An 18,215-nucleotide genomic window follows, 5' to 3' on the forward strand; every position below is an offset into this window, starting at 1 on the left:
CTATGATAAAATTTCAGAATATACTGAGGAGTAGAACCAGGGACCTGTTTGTACCAGCTGACATAGCCTTCATCTCTCTGAATGTTGCATTTGAGCAGAACCTCCTGTCCTGGAGAAACTGTGTGGACAGGTGGTGTCTGGGTCAACACTTTTGCAGCATCCACATCTGTCAGAGAGAAAAAAGAATGTCTAAATTAATTAATATTTAAATAAAGTTTTATGTTTCTAAATACAGACTATAAAATGAACCAGTAGCCGCTCTTACATGCTAGAGCAATAAGAGTACAGAAGGTTCTCAGCATGTTGAAAGTATAGCGTATTCTCTGTACTGTCCAGGTGAGAGGTGAGCTGAACTGAATAATGAAAAGAGACTGAGGACTATATAGAGTAAGCAGAGGAGGAGGGGCTTCAATACTAAAAACTTTTTGATCACAACTCAACTCTAAGAATTTGCATATTTAGATCAAAATCTAACATTTTTCAAATATTGTAAATGTTTGAGTTTTTTTTTTTACAATAAATCTAAATGTGTTTTCATTTTAGACCCGTTTTATTTTATATATATATATTTGAATTCAGGATATACTGTTGATCCAATTTGTTGGAATTAAGATTGCTATTATTTGTTCTGCTAATCAAGGTGAATACCAAAGGTTGGTTGAATGAAAAACAGTCAAGGTGTTTCAGCAGGTAACAAGCAGACATTTGTACATCGTTATATAATATCATTAATCACATGGGCAGGGTTTTGAAAGCTAGCATCCTGCTCATATTGCAGGGTATATTCACTGGGCAGCACGGTGGCACAGTGGTTAGCACTGTTGCTGTACAGCAAGAAGGTCCTGAGTTCAATTCCACCATCAGGCCGGGGTCTTTCTGTGTGGAGTTTGCATGTTCTTCCCATGTTTGCGTGGGTGCTCCCGCTTCCTCCCACCGTCCAAAGACATGCATTTAGTGTGAATATGCAAGTGGTTGTCTGTGTCTCTATGTGTTAGCCCTGTGACAGACTGGCCTGTCACTATATGTTAGTTCATCTTGTCCTGACAGCTGGGATAGGCTCCAGCAACCCTAGAAAGGAGAAATGGATGGATATTCATTGTTTTGTTTTCTTTTTTCTTTTTGAACCCCTTTGAGAAAACATGCTCCTTTGAATATCTGCCCAGTAGTTTATTGGTCAGTCAAATACCACCACAGACTTGTGTAAGAGGACGTATGACCACTGATGCGTCTGGCTGTTAGAAATGTGGGGGTACGAACGACCTGTGAATAAGCAAGAACTTTTGACAGGAAACTAAGCTGAGCAGTGTTTGTTGTAGGCCTGTAACTTTTTTGTATATTTTGCCTCCAGAGTTTGAACATTGTGATCTTCATCTTTATTTTATTGTTTAACAAGTAGTTCTTTGAAGTAATCCTGTAGCTCTGCAGTTCTATTCTTTCCTGGTTGAAGTGATTAGTGGTTCATAAGTTCTTCTCCGAAGGTAGTTACTCCACCTGAAAGTTTCCGTGTTTCACGAGATGCAGTATTTTGCATAGCAGCACTGCTACTGTTGCTGTGATTATGAAGCAATAACACATTGTAAAATACTATCTGTTAAAAAAAAATGCTCCAAGTACACTCAAGGAGTTGCACTGAATCTATAATTTAATAAGTATTTGGATAAACAAATCAAATACAAACCAATGGCTTGCAATGCTAATTAAAGTAATAAAAAAAATCATAATGAGGTAATATATAACACTCCTTAACTACATGTTTAGCCATTTATTTGACTTTTAGTCCAGCCCGTTGATGCATCCAAAAACAGCATATAGTGAAGATAATTTGATAAATGCTGCCACCTTGTGGTTTATTGTGATTTTGTAACAGCAGGTGGCTATAGTTTGCTTTAATAAAGTTTAATTAAAGCCATTTTATTTAGCTTTTTTGACCATACTCATCAAAGAAATAGTATAAAACAATCCTCTTCTTCTGAAAAATATATAAACATTTATTTTCAACAAATCTGCATTTATACCAAACAAAAAAGCCAACATGTTTAAGATCTCTGCGGTCCTCTCCTCCTTGCCCTTCTCAGTGTTGTGCTAGTGATTATCCTCCTTTCAGGACCCCTCATCTGTGCACGCAGAGGAGACCTAAGACCAAAGCTGGGTTGGAGCCTATGTACGGGCCGCTGAGGCAGGGCGTATCTGCCGTCCTTGAGCTCATCCACGAAAGCCTCCATTCTGTCGAGCTTTGTGGTAAACTTTCCCAGCTCATCCTTTAAAGTGTTAAACTGCCGGTAGAGGTCTCCCAGAGCATCTGAAAGAGGTTGGATCCTGGACATAAAAGAGGACATGTGGAAAAGTAAATGGTTTCAGTATCAGAATGACCATTCAAAGAACTTTGGCACTGTAAGTTCATGAAACAGGAACCTTATTTATTGGCAGAACATAACTAAGAAGAGAACCAAGTCTAATTGGCAGCATAAACAGGAAAGTCACGACATGCTGTTAAGTGGAAACAGCCTCACTGTCGACGGAAAACATCAGGATAGCAGACGTAAAGGTCGGAAGTCCCCTGAAAAAAATGAAAGTGCAAAACATAGCAGAGCTTTGGCCCAGTAGAGACGGGCTGACCTTAGATGTTTACTGGGAAAAGTTCTGGTGAACTGTGATCCTAAGTGTTGCAATCACAGTTCAGAATCTAATCACCAGATGAAATGTTCACTGACTTGGAGTAATGTCTGCCAGAGCATGATGAAACACTCACTATTGTATTTTGGCACAGTAAGTACACTGAGGTCATTTACAAAGCAGAGCTGGCCTCATGTGAACAACAGCAATCCTTGATCGCTTTACTGGCACTGACAATTCATGTGCAGCACAGAGCAGATTACATAAGTCTTTATTTCAACAAACCCTGAGGACGAGTCAAATGTTCACTGACATCACCGAGCGTTGTTTTTCCTGGACGTTTGACGTTACTCTTACTTAACATTTAGACTCGTCTGTCTGCTATCATTGCTGTGTACATCCAGTTTAATCAGAAGCTGATATAACTCACCTGTTATATTCAGGAAGGACTGAAGCGTGGTCATTGATCAGCAAGTCTTTCACTTGGGTCAGAATAGCAAATTTCCAGTTGTCCAGCACCTGAGTCAGGTTTGAGCAAGTCTTGGCACTAGTCTGTACTGCTGAACACAGAGTTTAACCGTATAAACAAACAGGTCATTATTCACTCCAAGTTTTAGAAACACAACCTCAGCGGTCAAAGGTCACATTACTAAAAATCATTTTCAGACCTTTAGGTTCCCAGCATGATGTCTCCTGTTTCAATTTCTGAGCTCCACACGCTGAGATCATGCACAGCATAATGAGAGCCAACTTCATCCTCGTCGTTCTCATCTAACAAACACAAGAATATAGGCTGTGGGTGCTGCTGAGGCACAAGCTCACCGAAAAGTGCTGCCAAGCCACGTTAGAAAAATACTAAACAGTCTTTCGGTTGAAGAAAAGCTGATGAGAAATTAGTTCAGTCATAAGTTCGTCTTTTGTTCACCTTTTTTAAGCTATAAAAATTGTTTAGTTTTGTTCCAAAAAGAGCAAGAAAGTAAATTTAAATTTGGGTTTTTACGCTACCTTTTTTGCAAAGAAGTGCCAGGGGTCTTCTCAGATCAGAGCACCAGAACACACTCTCTGTACTGTATGATCCTACAGCAGTGACACACTGAGAAAACATGAGTTGTGCAGAACTCTCTTATAAGTCTTTCCCCAAACTCCCGGAGCAATTTCCCCACCTGATCCCATCCACGTCACTGATTCAGGGCGGTGACATCCTCAGTTCTTTTAGCATGTGTGCACACTGCAGCATTCACGTGCACAAAAAACAAAATCTCCCTAAACCCACTCGCACACATATGCGTCCCACTCTTGCATTATCTCTCATATCTTATAGACTGTGCATCTTCTAAAATAACCATAATAGGAGGTCCTGATCATTTCTGATGCCCCATCTCTGCTCCACATGTCTTTTAGGTTGTGTGGGTGGCATGTGACAACTGTGCTCCCCGTAGGCTCCAATCCAGAGAAGGTGTTTGATGTAGAAGTATGGCTCCAGGATAACATTCTTACTGCCTACTGTAATACAATCTGCTCAACATCTGGGCTACGACAAATCCAGCCAGCAACACTTTAACCGTCAAGGGTGATCAAAACTTGGTGAGCTGCACTCACTTAATGCAAATGGGACAATAAAAAACACACATTCAACCATATTAATAGAAAAAAGGAGAATATCCAAAACCATCACAGAATTAGAAAATGGGTTAGAGTCCCAGATTAACTTTAAAATAACAATTAAAGAGAAAATTATGCAGCCCTGAAGATATTCCTTAACACCTCAGCTGCCTTAGTTTCTAACTTTACTAAGCTGCTGTGTGATTTACTGCATTAGTTCACTCAGTCTGGTGTGAGCCAACCTTAATAAATCTACATAACTGTGGAAGTCGGTTTAGATTTGATGTGCAGTGATGCAACACATGACATGTAGTTTCATGGCTAAGACGGATTTCATACTCTGGATAGTTTTCCACAGGCAAGTGCACCCAGTCTATAACCTATATAGTCTTCAAACAGCTATTTATCTTTCTACTTCTTCTTCTACTCAAAAACCAGCAGCTTCAGGTCATATGAAAATATTGGACAACATTAGTGCTTTTTTCCTGTCCCAGATTTTTTTTTATAAAATTCCAGCTTTGATTTATTTCAGATCAGAGTTCCTCATTCTGTTTGAAATATGTGCCGCTGGGTATGCTGATGTCTGCAGATGTCTGCAGATAGTTGTGCTGATATATGAGCGGAGGTGCACCCATCACTGCTGAAAAGGAATGTAACTGGGCAGCACTCCCTGCCATCTGCAACACCTTTGCGCACACAGACAGTATGCCAAACTGTATGTGCAGTAGGTGGGATGAACATCACATCATACGGACCATACATCTTCAGCGCTGACAGGCAGGAACTAAATACTTTTTAAATCTCCATCCTCCCAAAAGATTTAAAAGGAAACAGGAAGATTTGTTTAATAATGACTAGATGACATCCAACTTTTTTTTCTGCCAACAATCAGTCACGATAAATATATTTTCTTATTTGAACGTAGGCTCATAATATATAACTAAATGAAAAACCATTTTTTGATAGTGGTTATTTGTCTGCTGACCCTAACAAGCTGGAGTTCATTTTCCCCAGTGAGATTTTCCATGACCTGAGAAACCACAGGGCCAACAGTGAAAGTTGCCTAATGTGCAACGAAGGAAAAACTATTCGGATCTTTTATTTCTTTCTTCATTTTTAAAGTAGGTTATATTGGATTTAAATTATAGAAATAAAAGTATATAAGACAATATTCTGCTTTTTTTTCATCTTTTTGTACAGCGTCATCAACTATTCAGCAGTGGTACACCTGCTAAATATACATAGCAGCATTAAAATAGTTACTTGTGGAAAAAAAATCGCAGACAAGGATTAAAAGGTTTCATAAAATGAAAGTAATTCGTTTTAAAATTAGTTAATTATGTTCCACCAGTCATCCATCCCAGTAAAAAGCTAAAACCTTATCTGATAAATTCCCACAACTTACCCACAAATAATTTTCTAGCTAGTATAAGTGAGAATGTCTATGTTTTGTTTTGTTTTTTATTAATCATATGGATATGGAATCAAATTTATGGAAGGACTAAAGCCAAGCCTTACAAGCCTGGAGTCCATCATCAGTCAGTGCCTGCAGCTGTGAGCAGATCTTCCTTCCATTTCCCTGCAGCTCAGTTCGGCACAGCCAGAGGAAAGAATGAGCGCAGTGGACCAGCAGAGCCAGAGAGTGAGATAACCAGGCCTCGCTTTCTCCCTCTGCTTTTTCACTCAGTGTCACATCTGCTCTCTCATGTGCTGCTTATTATTGACTTTCAGTAGCACATCACTTCATAACGACTTTATCAGAACAACAGAGGATTTTTACTGTGAAATATATCAGGTGTTAAATACAAACAGAAGCTCCACAATGAGAACTGTTGCATTTCTTCTTATTTGTTATAGAAGGTAATCTATGACCATTTCATCTGTGTTTGGGTGGTGTTTCATCTCATTTGACTGATAACAAAACCCCTGATAAGTCTGAGAGGCAGGGAGTTAATTCGAGGGATTATTTTCAAGGAATAATTTGTAAGCTTTTTAGGTTAACACATTTTAAATTTAACTAAAACTGAATTGACACTTCTACATTTCTTTCACTTTATGTAAAACATGCTCCTGTAATTTCCTCCATTGATTTCATCATATTTTGAAGGCTGATTTTAGCATTCTAGCTGTGGTCATGTTGGTATTTTGGAGCCACGGGTTACTATATTAGGAAGAAAATGTGGAGCACTAAGTAATTTGCTAATGTTGGAATGTTAGAAGCTGTCTTCTGTCGGATTATAATATTATTTTATGCCATGTTGGACCCTTAATTAAAGATTGTGAATTATTATGTAGTTTTAGTTTGCATTATTCTCCTGAATGAGAAGACGGTGATAACTATTGCATTTGTTAAACTGATTTGCATTACATTAGACTGCTGATTTATTGTGAATGAATGATATTGTTTTATGATGCATTATACTGCTGAGTTATAAGAAATACTGTTCGCAGAAAGTCATCGCCTTATTTGTCTGATTAGAGGAGAACAGAACATACTGGAGTTTTCTGCCCCATCTCAGCAGGAGCAGATAAACAGGGAGCCAAGGTCGTAGCTTAGGCGCCGTGTGAGAGAAAGAATGTGAATGTTTAGGCTTTTATGATTGGGTGGGGGCCACTAGAGGCTATAAGAGTTTGACCAATGCTCCACCATTTTGAGATCTGATGCTGTCTGCGTACGGTGTCCATCTCCCACACGTGTGATCATTAAAATCATCGTTTGACTCAACCCGGCCGGACCAGTGTTGTTATTTTGGTTTTTCCTCTTGTATCCATCCCCAATATTTGAATCTGTAACAGTTTTGGGGGCTCGTCCTGTGGTATTGGGGTGGAAGTTGGAGGTTTGGACGGTCCGAGGTTGTCGAACGGACAGGCACAAGCCAGTGGTCTGACGTGAGTGGGCATAAGCCGGCTTATACAAAGGTAAGGCACTACCTGTTGAATCTATTTCCAAAGTGTGCCAAATTGGACATGATTAAATTAAAGTCTACTCACTGAAATTACTGGTAGATGTCTGTTTTGATTTTGATGAAAAATCTCATGAGTTAAAGCAGTTAGAGTCTGCTAAAGCAGTTAGAGTCTGCTAAGTTAAAGCAGTTAGAGTCTGCTAAAGCAGTTAGAGTCTGCTAACAAGAAGTTAAAGCAGTTAGAGTCTGCTAAAGCAGTTAGAGTCTGCTAAGAAATTGGGTTAGAGTCCCAAGTAGTTTGATAGGGAATTGGTCATTTTGTGGGTTGGCGTCCCAATTGGTCATAAGAGTGGACCTGAGTGGTCATTTTGTGGGTTGGAGTCCCCATTGACCACTAGGTTGCACCTGCCTCAGTCAGACTCTTGTTTTGGGGTGCTGACTGTTGTTTCAAAGTGTTATAAATTATTATAGGACGGCAGTTGGAGTCTGCTAAGAAGCGCATAGCCCGGAGGTTACGCTCCCTCCTGGCCGTGGACGCGCGACCTTGACCTGTCGGCGAACAGGGTTAGTTCAGTTTGGCGTAACTGTGGGGTACAGGGCATCCTGGAATAAGCTAGGAGTTAGAGTCTCCTTACCGTTTGTAACGGTATCTGCGCTTTTTTGGACACTGTTAAATTGAGTTAGGGATTTTAGAGATTAGACCAGATACAGTTAGAGTCTGATACTGGTTAATTGATTACAAAAAAGTTGGACTTTCTTCGGTTGGACCCGTTAACTTAAATTTGTCAAAATTGTGTAGGCGCTAAAGCTGTCAGGCCTGAGAGTGATTGTAAATATAAGACGTCTTTGTAATATAAAATAATAGAGCTGTGTGAGAGACTGTGAGTGAGGCTGTTTGTGACGAGAGCGCGCTGCAGCGCTGCGAGCTATTTTTAGACGGTGTGTGAACATGCAAATGAGGTGAGGCGCACAGAGGACTTTTGCTTCCTGTTTAGCGTGTTTTTGAGTTTTATAATTATGATTTGCAAACAATGATACATGCCTGTAAATAAGACGCTGATTTTGCTGATTATAATATTACAAATAAAGTTTTGAATGACTAGGGTGAATGTTTGATATATGGCTGGGTTTTCATATAGAAAAGACAAATCGTGCATGATCTAGACCGGCATTTCAGTCAGCAGAGTAAGATTGAGTGATAAATACAGCTGTGATTTGTTTCAGTTTTGTGGTGTGAAGCAGGATTTATAAGATTTTTAAGTGACTCTTGGTTCAGTTCAATAATATAAGCAGTTACATTTGATTTACGGTGGGTTTTATCATAATATAGGGTGTGATCAAGCACGAATTTCAGCTGTGTGTGTGTGACAGGAACTCTGCATGTCCATAAAAGCCAACTGCCCGACTGTATGAAGTATGCACCCAGAGAGAGAGAGAGTAAAATCGAGGCAGATGAAGCGAGTGGATGTTTTCAGAAAAGAAATACTAAGTGAATGTTTTAGTGTGTTAATACAGGTGGATTTCGCTCAACCTGACAGACAGGCCAAGCTTTGGCTCAAAAGTTTACAGCTTGACCCCAGCTTTGTCCCCACCCGGAAAAGAAGCTTAAAGGACATCTTCTCCTCCAGTTATCGGTTACCATCACTGGAAATTTTCAGGCAAGTTTTTGGCTGAATTGTTATTGGCACCATGTGTCCCTGAATCTCACAAGCAAGCTCTAACTCCTGGCTGAAGACATGGAATGCTGTTATTTAAGGTGGGAAATCAAAATTTGGGAAACAAAATAAAAACACACACACAACCAGAGAAATGTATGAGAAAGGCACGTGTTAGAGAAATGCCTCGTTTGAGAAAAAAGTTAAATTAACCCACCTACAAATGCACACACACGCAATGAAGAAACAGCTTACATTCATGAACACGTGAAGATTTTCCAGCAAGGTTAAAGCAGCGAAACTTAACATACACCTGTTGTTGAATGATAAAGTTTATCCACTACTAACAAATAAACTCTCTGGGTTGCAGGACAACAACTTAACTTCAAAAAAAAAAAAAAAGAAACTGGTCTGACCAACCAGTGATGACACGACAAATTTAGTGGTTAGAAGATTCAAATTGTGACATGTTTTCTGCTGATTGATTAATACAAGTGATTACTGAATGAAAGAAAATTCCTTTTTTGGGCTTTTAAACATGATCTTAAGAATTTTAACATGTACCTGGGTTGTCCTGTCAGCTTGGTGGGTTATGAGTTGATTATATAGTGAGAAAAAACAAAAAAAGGGGGAGAGAAGGCTGACACAGGGCCTGGCCCGGTGTTTCTCCCCTCTCTGAATAACACAGCCAACACAACATCATTTTCCTGTTCGTCTGTTTTTGTTTTGTTTTTGTTTTGTTTTTTCTCTTTATGCTTGATTACAGGCTGCTTTGCCGAAGCTGACCTGGACTCCTGCTCTCCCCTCTACCATCTTTGATGTGACCCTGACCAAATGCTACAGCAGCTGGACCCACAACAACAACCTGCAAATGTCAACAGTGCTGCAGGAAAGCGATCTCATGCAGCAGAGACGGAGAGCGTTAAATCCAAGGCCCGTTTCACTACACGGGGGAGATTTCCAGACAGCTTCAGCTGACAGAGCTGTGACGAGACGCCCATTAAGCCCGGATGAAAAGTGAGGGTGAGCAAAAGAATGCTGACCTTAACAACTCTGCAATAAAACTGTGCAGGACAGTGACAGACCAACACGGATGATCGGGCAGCAAAAAGGGCCTGCCAGAGACAGGAGGAGTAACTGAGGTCAGGAGGCACCTCAGAATGGACAAAAGCACAAGAAGAAAATAAGCTGAAGGCACAGGTGTCGGGGCTCGGCCAGGAGCTGACCTCTGAGAAGAGCCGAACAGCAGAGCTGCAGAAGGCCGTGGAGCAAAGCAAGGAAAACATCAATGGACTTTAATCTGACGTGTACGGAAAAGACTCTGAGGTTTCTGCCCTCAGTAAGAGCTCAAGGCATCAGAGCAGAAACTGAGCATGGCTCAGGAGGAGCTGGCTGCTAATCGAACCCATCAGTCAGGCTTGGAGTCCCAGACACAGGACTTGAAATCAGGCCAGAGCTTGCTGGAGCAGGAGGTCGCCAAACCTGACAAGAAGCTCCTACAGCAGGAGCAAGCCCTGAAGGAGCTACAGAAGCAAAAGGGTCAAGTTAAGGAGGAGCTGGACAAGGAGAAGATGCAGGACACTGGAGAAAAGGACTGCCTCAATTGGGGCCAGAACCAGTATGGACAGAACTTTGAGCAGCAGCACCAATGGATGCAAACAGACTGAAATGGAGGAGGGCAGGACCCCAGGGCACGATTCAGGCCGTGGTTTACCCAGAACACCAGAACAGGAAAGTGATGAACACAAACACACACATCTACATACACTGATTCAGAATGAAGAGAAACGCACATATGAACACATATGCACTCGTTGATTGAGTGAGAAATGACACACACACACGCACACAAATCGAAATGCTGATTCAATTCACTGAGAAGTGATCCACACACACATGCACACGCTTGAGCAATGAAGAGTGATACACACACACACGCTGCTGCAATGAAGAATGCTTTACTAACAAATGCTTATGCTGACACGCAAAATGCTGCACACAAACATCCAAATACAGAATCTGTTACAACAACAAGAAGCCATTGATTGTTTATTGGTTAAATGCATTTCATGTCACCCAGAGGGCATTTGTGTAGATTTAGGGGACAGGGTCTAAGGCAGTTTGGTTATGAAAACAATGTCTGTGCGTGATGTCTGTCTATGGCTCAAGGCCTCGACTGAATTGTTTACTGTGCTTCACACAGCCTGATAAGGAGCAGTGGTACAGAGTGAAAATGATGAATTAACGGTGTGAGTTTTATTCCGGAGCGCCACATTTTTGTGATTGAGATTTAATTGAAGGAGGAACACACTGAAAAAGAAAAGCCGTGTGTATTTAACACAATTGCCTCAGGCTTTAAAGATCAGTACGAAATTCAACAACTCAATTTGTTCTCATTGAAATGACACGATACAATCTAATAAGTGGTTAGTCGCTGAACTCACGGAATTCACAACACCGCATAAGATTTCAAACTGCAGGAAAATCACTGGAGTTATAAGAAGCAGACAACGACACACACACCACATGCATGCTGTTGCTATTTATTGTGGATTAACCTGTCAAGGACAAGAACAAAAGAATTCTACATCAAATACAGGAAATCATAGCTTTCCTGTATTTCCTACATTGTTGACATGCTGGTTAGTGCTGTTGCTCCACAGTAAGAAGGTCCTGGGTGCAAGTCCACAGTCTGGCTAGTTTGCAGTGGTTTCTCTCTGGGTATTCTGGTTTCCTGCCACAGTGAAAAGTCATGCAGCTATTAGAGCTAGGTTAATTGATGATTCTAAATTATCCATGAATGTGAGTGTGAATGGCTGTTTGTTTCTATCTGATAGACTGGTCAGCTGTCCGGGGGTACCCTGCCTGGTAACCTATCACTTCAGGGTTATTTCCCGGCCCTGCTGCAACCAGGAGAAAGATAGGAGGATGGTAGTTGTTGTAGACCCATTCAATTTTTATGGTAACCAGGATCTAGACTTTGTTGAACCGTATGCAATATGAAGATGACATATACTGTTTAAGAGACCAAGTAGAATTTGAATAAAAGCTATTGAATAGTGTTGAAATAAACTGACAGAATTGTGAAGGATTAAAATATTCCAGGAGCTCAACTTACTCCATCTGAACATGTTTCAATCGTGTTTTATGAACACAAAATGCAATATGAATAGGTTGTGTTGATTTAACTCAGTTGTTTAAGTTTCTGCCAAAGCAGAATACATTTGTGTGCAACCAGTGTCCACTATTGAATCAAGTAAATCCAACATGCTTTTTGTCAGGGCAAAAAGGAGTTACGGTCCCTATATTCCTACACAATATTGTCCCAGGAGGGAGAAAAACTTTCTGGCGAAGTTTTGGTTGATTTTTGGGTTTTGCTTAACACTAGGTTGATTTCATCAGTGAGGTTTGGATTGTTTTCTTTCTCTAAGAGAGAGAAAGATGATTTTATGCTTGGACATGTTTGCAATGGGCCCCAGTATTTGTTATTATATGAGTATTTTATTGGTTACGTTTGTTTTTGCTTTTGTTACAGTGCACTGAAATAAGAACATCTGAGAGGTGTGATCCACCGGTGGTGATATTTAAGTATTTTGTGAGTTCCTGATTTAACAAATCAGCTCTTTAATCCAGGCCTGAGAGATTGAACTTTAAAGCGCTATAAAATATTCTTACTGAAAACAGTCGCAAAGTGTTTTTCTCCATGATTATAATGGGCTTGGGAGAAATTCACTTATATGGGACATTGATCGCATGAGAAGTCCTGAGCCTAAAAGGATTGCAGCGAGTCAATCCAGTCAAAAAACAAGGAACTGTTTTCCTTTAAAATTATGACGTCATCTTGCTGGTGATGGAGGCTCGAATAGGTTGCGCGTGAGACTCCATTGTCAGCAACTTCTGGTATGAATGGGTGTGAAAGTATGCATGTGGCTGGACTGTGATGGACTGACGACTAAAAGTTTTAACTGACTTGATACTGAGACAAAAATGGTGCAGAGTTTAGGATTAGTAAATGTCCACAAACAATTCACCCAGCCTATAAAAAAAGGGTGGATGTTTTGTCTTGCTTTGATTTGTTTTTACAAGAACAGAAGGATGACAGAGACTAAAGGGGGAGGCTGTATCTTCACATGAGCGTGAACTGCAGACTTAACCCTTTGGTTGCTAATTTTGAGTTACTGATGTTTGCATTAAGAAAATTGTGTTTTAGTAGCTGTGTTTCGATTAATGTATCACATTATATTGTTGGGAAGGTTAAATGCTAAAGTGAAGAAAAGGTTTGATTTCACTCATGACTGAACATGTTATTATTAACCATAGCAGGCCACTGTAAAAAGCCAATTAACTTTTATAGAGGAAAAAAGAAAAAAGCCAAAAAAACCCTCTATTGATGTCTATGAATAAAAGGGGAATGATAGACTTGTCACATTGAAAATGGAGATATGTAAGGATAAACACTGGTCCCCATCTTTTAGGTCCTTTCATTGAAATAGTCAATAACTCAGAAAAATAGAGATATGACCGACAGGGGCATGTGCTGAGAGGTGGTGCTGCACAAGAACAAGAGCAAAATAAAGAAAATTTTTTGTTTAGCTTTGAGAAATTCAAATTAAAATGTACCATTACACTCAGAGGATCAATATGAAATCAAATATATGCTAATTTTGTATGAAGTGCATGACTGGTGACTGTTCTGTCCTGAGCTTTTGTTTTTACAGCACCCACTTGACCACACCAACAGTTTCTCGCCACCAAAAGGGGGTACTTGCAAAGAATAGGGAGGAATATCATCAAAACTGGGAAAGGTAAGCCCCAAAAGGGGGTGATAACACCATAACTTTCACTTATGGTCAAATTCTCAAAATTTGAGCCCCGCCTTGAAAAATTCTTCAAAACATTTAGAGACAGAGTGGAGTTTTAGATAAATATAATGTGCCAAACCACATGCGGATGGAGAGCTGGAATCGATAAGATGGTGAAATAACACGCAGGAAAAATATTGACCATGTTGATTATGTTGATTCCAGAGTGCAGAGATTGCCTAATTTGACCAGGAAATGTTATAAAGTGAATTGTCGGAACAGTCAGCGTTAAAGTCACCTTTGACAGTCCAGAGCAAGGTTATTATCATTAACGAAAACTAACGAAATAATGAAAACTAGAAGTGAAAGAAAAAAAAGAAAAAACATTTTCGTTAACAGAAATGAAAATAAGAACAAAAAAGGAAAACTAACTAAAACTGTAATGAGCGTTCACAAAACTAACTAAAATTAACTGAAGTTATAGCAAAATGTGTTTAGTTTTCATTGATGTGTGCGTGTCCTACAATAGTCATGGGTGAAAATGAAGTTTAGTTTCCAGATTTTTTCTTGCCGTCTCATTATGCCAGCAGGTGGCAGTACGTTAGTCAAGTCGTCTGTGTTGCTGCTCCGTCCACGCGCAGAATCATGTCAGGAAAAGTCGGGAGAAAGCGCCAGAGTCCAATTTGGAATTACTTTAAATATGACTGTGTTTAGTATAAAGCAAGTGTCTTGTAGTGGAAAGAGACAAATTATGAGGGACATTTCTAAAGGGAGAAAAATCCCATAAACCTTAAAGTGCACTTGAGAAGCTCACACAAGAAGGCTAGCTTAGCTTACCTAGAAAAGGTAAGGGGGAGCACACTCCCCCTCCTCAAAGAGCTCCCCCCCCACTCAACCCTCATCACCAGAAAACAGAAGCTAACCCCATGCAAGGCAGCGTGATGCATCCCGAGACAACAGGACTGGGATATCTAAATAACTGTGTGAGTCAGTTGCCTTCAAAAAGTTTATCAATTCACTTGAACCAAAATTGCGAACACCTGGTGCTGCAAGAGTTAATAGTTTCAATACCCAAGGATAAGCAGAAGAGCATGACTGATATGATGAAACTGGGATTGTGTTACACTTAATTATTGCAAACACAACTAAAACTATAACTGAAACTAATCAAAACTAAACTAGCAAACAATTGGTAAAAACTAATTACAACTGACATGAAATTGAGAATCTGAAGTCGAAACTAAATAAAAATAAAAACTAATGAAAATGGCAAATCTATTAACACCCTGGTCCAGACTAAGATGGCGTTGGACATCTTCAGGGCGGAAGAGGGTTGGTGTGACCAAGGTGTGGTTTGGCTTGTTGTATGTATATTTCGAGATGATATGGCTCTGGATGGACCAGTTACCAAGGCATGGAAGGAGGACAGACTAAATGAGGAGAAGGAATTTTCTAGGATTGAAGATCCTCTGGGTGAGTGGTTGACTAAAAACATGCATAAAATAAAAGCTATTTTTCATTATTGCTTGGTTATAGATTGATAATTGGCCACATTTACAGCTGTATTGACTTGTTGTGGACGCAGTCTACTTCATGTTTAAGCACTCTAATTAACAGATTGAAAATAGAGACATTAAAGGAAGAATATGCAGCGCCACCCTGTCAGACGCCAGTGACGATGGGGCTCAGTGATGAATCAGGTGAGCTGCTTTCATGGCTGAATCAAAACAAAGTTTCCCCTGCTGTGGTCAGTGAGGGAAAAACAGGGGGAAATAAAATTAAAAGAGGCATGGATAAACGTTTATTTGTGAGGTTTGTGAACGGGATAAAAGGGGGTGTTTTACTGTTATTTTAGCATCAGCATTATTATTGCATCAGAATCATATAACAAGCATTGCGTTAATGATTTATTGAAGCTTTTGACATTATACTAACATTTGTGTTCCGGTGATTGTTATAACCTCAGGTTAAACTTCTATTTACAGGTGTCAGAATAATCATATGATCTTTCATTGCAGGTGTAACTATGATCACTTTTATACATATTGCAGTTTGTTGCTCATTATAGAGTTGTGCTCAAGTTATTAAGGGTTAAAAGCTACAGTCAGCGCGATGTCTGGCTGATCTATGGACTGGAGTGACTTTGAGCATAGAAGGCCGCACGCGCTTACATAACACTGATATCATGTTATTCTTTGTGATCTTTTATTCAGTTATATCTTTTGCTAAGTTTTAGGTAGTGGCAGTTGATTAAACAACATTCGTTTAATATTACATACTTGATTCGGAGCACACCGATCACCTTAACAATCTGGAAATCCTTGTAGCTGCAATGTTGTGTCTCCATAAGGGACAGTTGGCTCCAGGAGATAAGTGGGAGTCAGTGCCTGTCCTTGAGAAGGAGAGAATCTTGCTTTGCTGTGTCAAAAGTAGTCAACAAGTTCATATTCAAGTGAAGTTCATATTAATACAGGTTTTGTTTCTTGGCAATTCTGCGGACGCAGGCTCTGGGCGGAGCCAGGAGTTGAACAGATCTGACATGACATTTAAATTGATTTCATTCCCTGGCACAGGATGACAGGACTGGAGCAAAGACACTGGATAGTAGAAAGTCTGATACTTTCTAAGATATGAGGTCACTAACCTTTTCTTTTAATTTTCTAGCTCCGTTGATTTGACACATGGGAATGTGTCAAAAAAGGGGGGAAGTTGAGTTTTAACATCAAACAAGGGTTATATGAACATTTTTATGACTTCATTTGTGTTTTAATAACTTAGGTATGGTAAAGCTTAAGCTAATAGTGACCCAAGAGGCCTCCGGACTTTTTTAGAGAACCAGTGAGAAGCATAAATCATTATTTCCAGGTTTAAGCGTTAATCATTGAAATGAACTGAAAAGCGTTTAGAAGATAACATGCCTGTGTTCATGAGAAGCTGAGTACCACACTGGAGAGGAAACCGTGGGACGGTAGGCGGAAGGAAACACATGATTTTTGTGAAAACGGGGGGCAGATGTTAGAATTAGAAATGGCTAATTTGTTTTTGATGTCTTTTGTTAAAATGAGTGGTGTTAATAATTTTCTTACACACCTTGCAAATGTGCTTATAAGGAGTTGGCACTTGGTCTTTTGAAGGTCATAAGCTTCGTTCGGCGTGATGGTCCGGACTGATATATTGCAGGTATTGACTTTGAGTGCAGAGGGCTAAATGCAAACACGCTTACACACACATAGGATATGATTAGAATAAGTCCCTGGGACATTCTGAATATTCTAAACCAATTCTGAATCACCAGAGGATCAGTAGATAACAACATTAGATTATTAGAGCTTGGCAGAGAGGTGTTTTGGTTTTCTGTCTCTTACAGAGGAAGGAACAGACACCAGACGAGGTCACAGATATACGAGGATCCTTCGCAGCAGAGGCAGACACAGTGACTGCCGAGACACCAACTGGGTCCAAGTGTCATGGCGTTTGGGCTCTGATTAGTCACCTCAAAAGGATGGATCCCATAAACACAGCAATAACCATGAATGGGTTGGTGGAAATCCAGGAACACCAGACCAACAAGGTTTGAGAGGCTCTTGGGCAAAAGGGGGACACGTTCCTGTTCCTTTTTCTGGGGAATACACGGGATACACAGGACCCGAGGATACACAGATTGTTGTTTGACATCGGGGCAGAATAATCCCCTGATCTGTGCAACGACTGAAGGGTTGTCTAACCCCTGAGGTTGAAGAAAGAAGAGCAGTGGATCACCCAACTGGAAGACACTGGTGGCTGCAGCAATAAAATAAAGGCTAAAAGCTCCTCGGACAGAGGTTCTAGTCTGAGTACGTCTGAAGGGTATAAGGTAGCACCAAAATAAAGCTGTGGGAGAACTGGGGAGTGTCATCTGTACCTGCTATTGTTGGAATAATAATTCTTCTTGCACCTGGACTGCGCAAACACAGAGGTCATCTCACACATGGTTCGCCCAACAGGGGGACAAAGGGCCTCAGGCGTAAGAAGAAATGAACCCGGCCACATTGGACTACAGGGTGTAGGTGAGCTCTTTATTCTAAAGAGCTCATCAGGGGGAGTGTCGGATTATAATATTATTTTATGCCATGTTGGACCCTTAATTAAAGATTGTGAATTATTATGTAGTTTTAGTTTGCATTATTCTCCTGAATTAGAAGACGGTGATAACTATTGCATTTGTTAAACTGATTTGCATTACATTAGACTGCTGATTTATTGTGAATGAATGATATTGTTTTATGATGCATTATACTGCTGAGTTATAAGAAATACTGTTTGCAGAAAGTCATCGCCTTATTTGTCTGATTAGAGGAGAACAGAACATACTGGAGTTTTCTGCCCCATCTCAGCAGGAGCAGATAAACAGGGAGCCAAGGTCGTAGCTTAGGCGCCGTGTGAGAGAAAGAATGTGAATGTTTAGGTTTTTATGATTGGGTGGGGGCCACTAGAGGCTATAAGAGTTTGATCAATGCTCCACCATTTTGAGATCTGATGCTATTTGAATCCGTAACACTTCATAAACCTTTTAAGTATAAAGTTCAAACATACATATTTGCTTTTTTAAGTAAGTAAGCACAATCTTCCACAGTGGATTCATATTTCAACCATACAATAGC

At 40.1% G+C, this 18,215-nt stretch overlaps 1 protein-coding gene across 2 annotated transcripts; it reads right to left on the minus strand.

Annotated features, from left to right (window-relative positions):
* Positions 1–1,374: 1,374 nt before the first annotated feature.
* LOC146388493 (uncharacterized) lies at positions 1,375–3,866 on the minus strand. Of its 2 annotated transcripts, none has more exons than XM_084925839.1 (4): positions 3,619–3,866; positions 3,282–3,384; positions 3,044–3,170; positions 1,375–2,316 (listed from the first exon to the last, which is right to left on the minus strand). In XM_084925839.1, the coding sequence occupies exons 2-4, from the start codon at positions 3,382–3,384 to the stop codon at positions 2,037–2,039; spliced, it is 510 nt and encodes a 169-aa protein (XP_084781965.1). In that variant the 5' UTR covers positions 3,619–3,866; the 3' UTR covers positions 1,375–2,036. The 2 variants fall into 2 exon arrangements, with proteins under 2 accessions (XP_084781965.1, XP_084781964.1); XM_084925838.1 differs by having other exon boundaries at positions 3,044–3,173; positions 3,619–3,865.
* Between the last annotated feature and the right edge of the window lie 14,349 nt (positions 3,867–18,215).

The sequence above is a fragment of the Perissodus microlepis genome, chromosome 4 (genome assembly GCF_051167445.1).
Source record: "Perissodus microlepis isolate ML-2025 ecotype Zambia chromosome 4, ASM5116744v1, whole genome shotgun sequence".
Lineage (NCBI taxonomy): Eukaryota > Metazoa > Chordata > Actinopteri > Cichliformes > Cichlidae > Perissodus > Perissodus microlepis.

Bases quoted from the DNA above. Each gene is read 5' to 3' on its own strand.
- LOC146388493 (XM_084925838.1), bottom strand. From the start codon at position 3,384: ATGAGAACGACGAGGATGAAGTTGGCTCTCATTATGCTGTGCATGATC. The intron at 3,174-3,281 runs GTCTGAAAATGA...CTCTGTGTTCAG, and splicing joins ATCATGCTGGGAACCTAAAG to CAGTACAGACTAGTGCCAAG. The intron at 2,317-3,043 runs GTGAGTTATATC...TTTTATGTCCAG, and splicing joins GTCCTTCCTGAATATAACAG to GATCCAACCTCTTTCAGATG.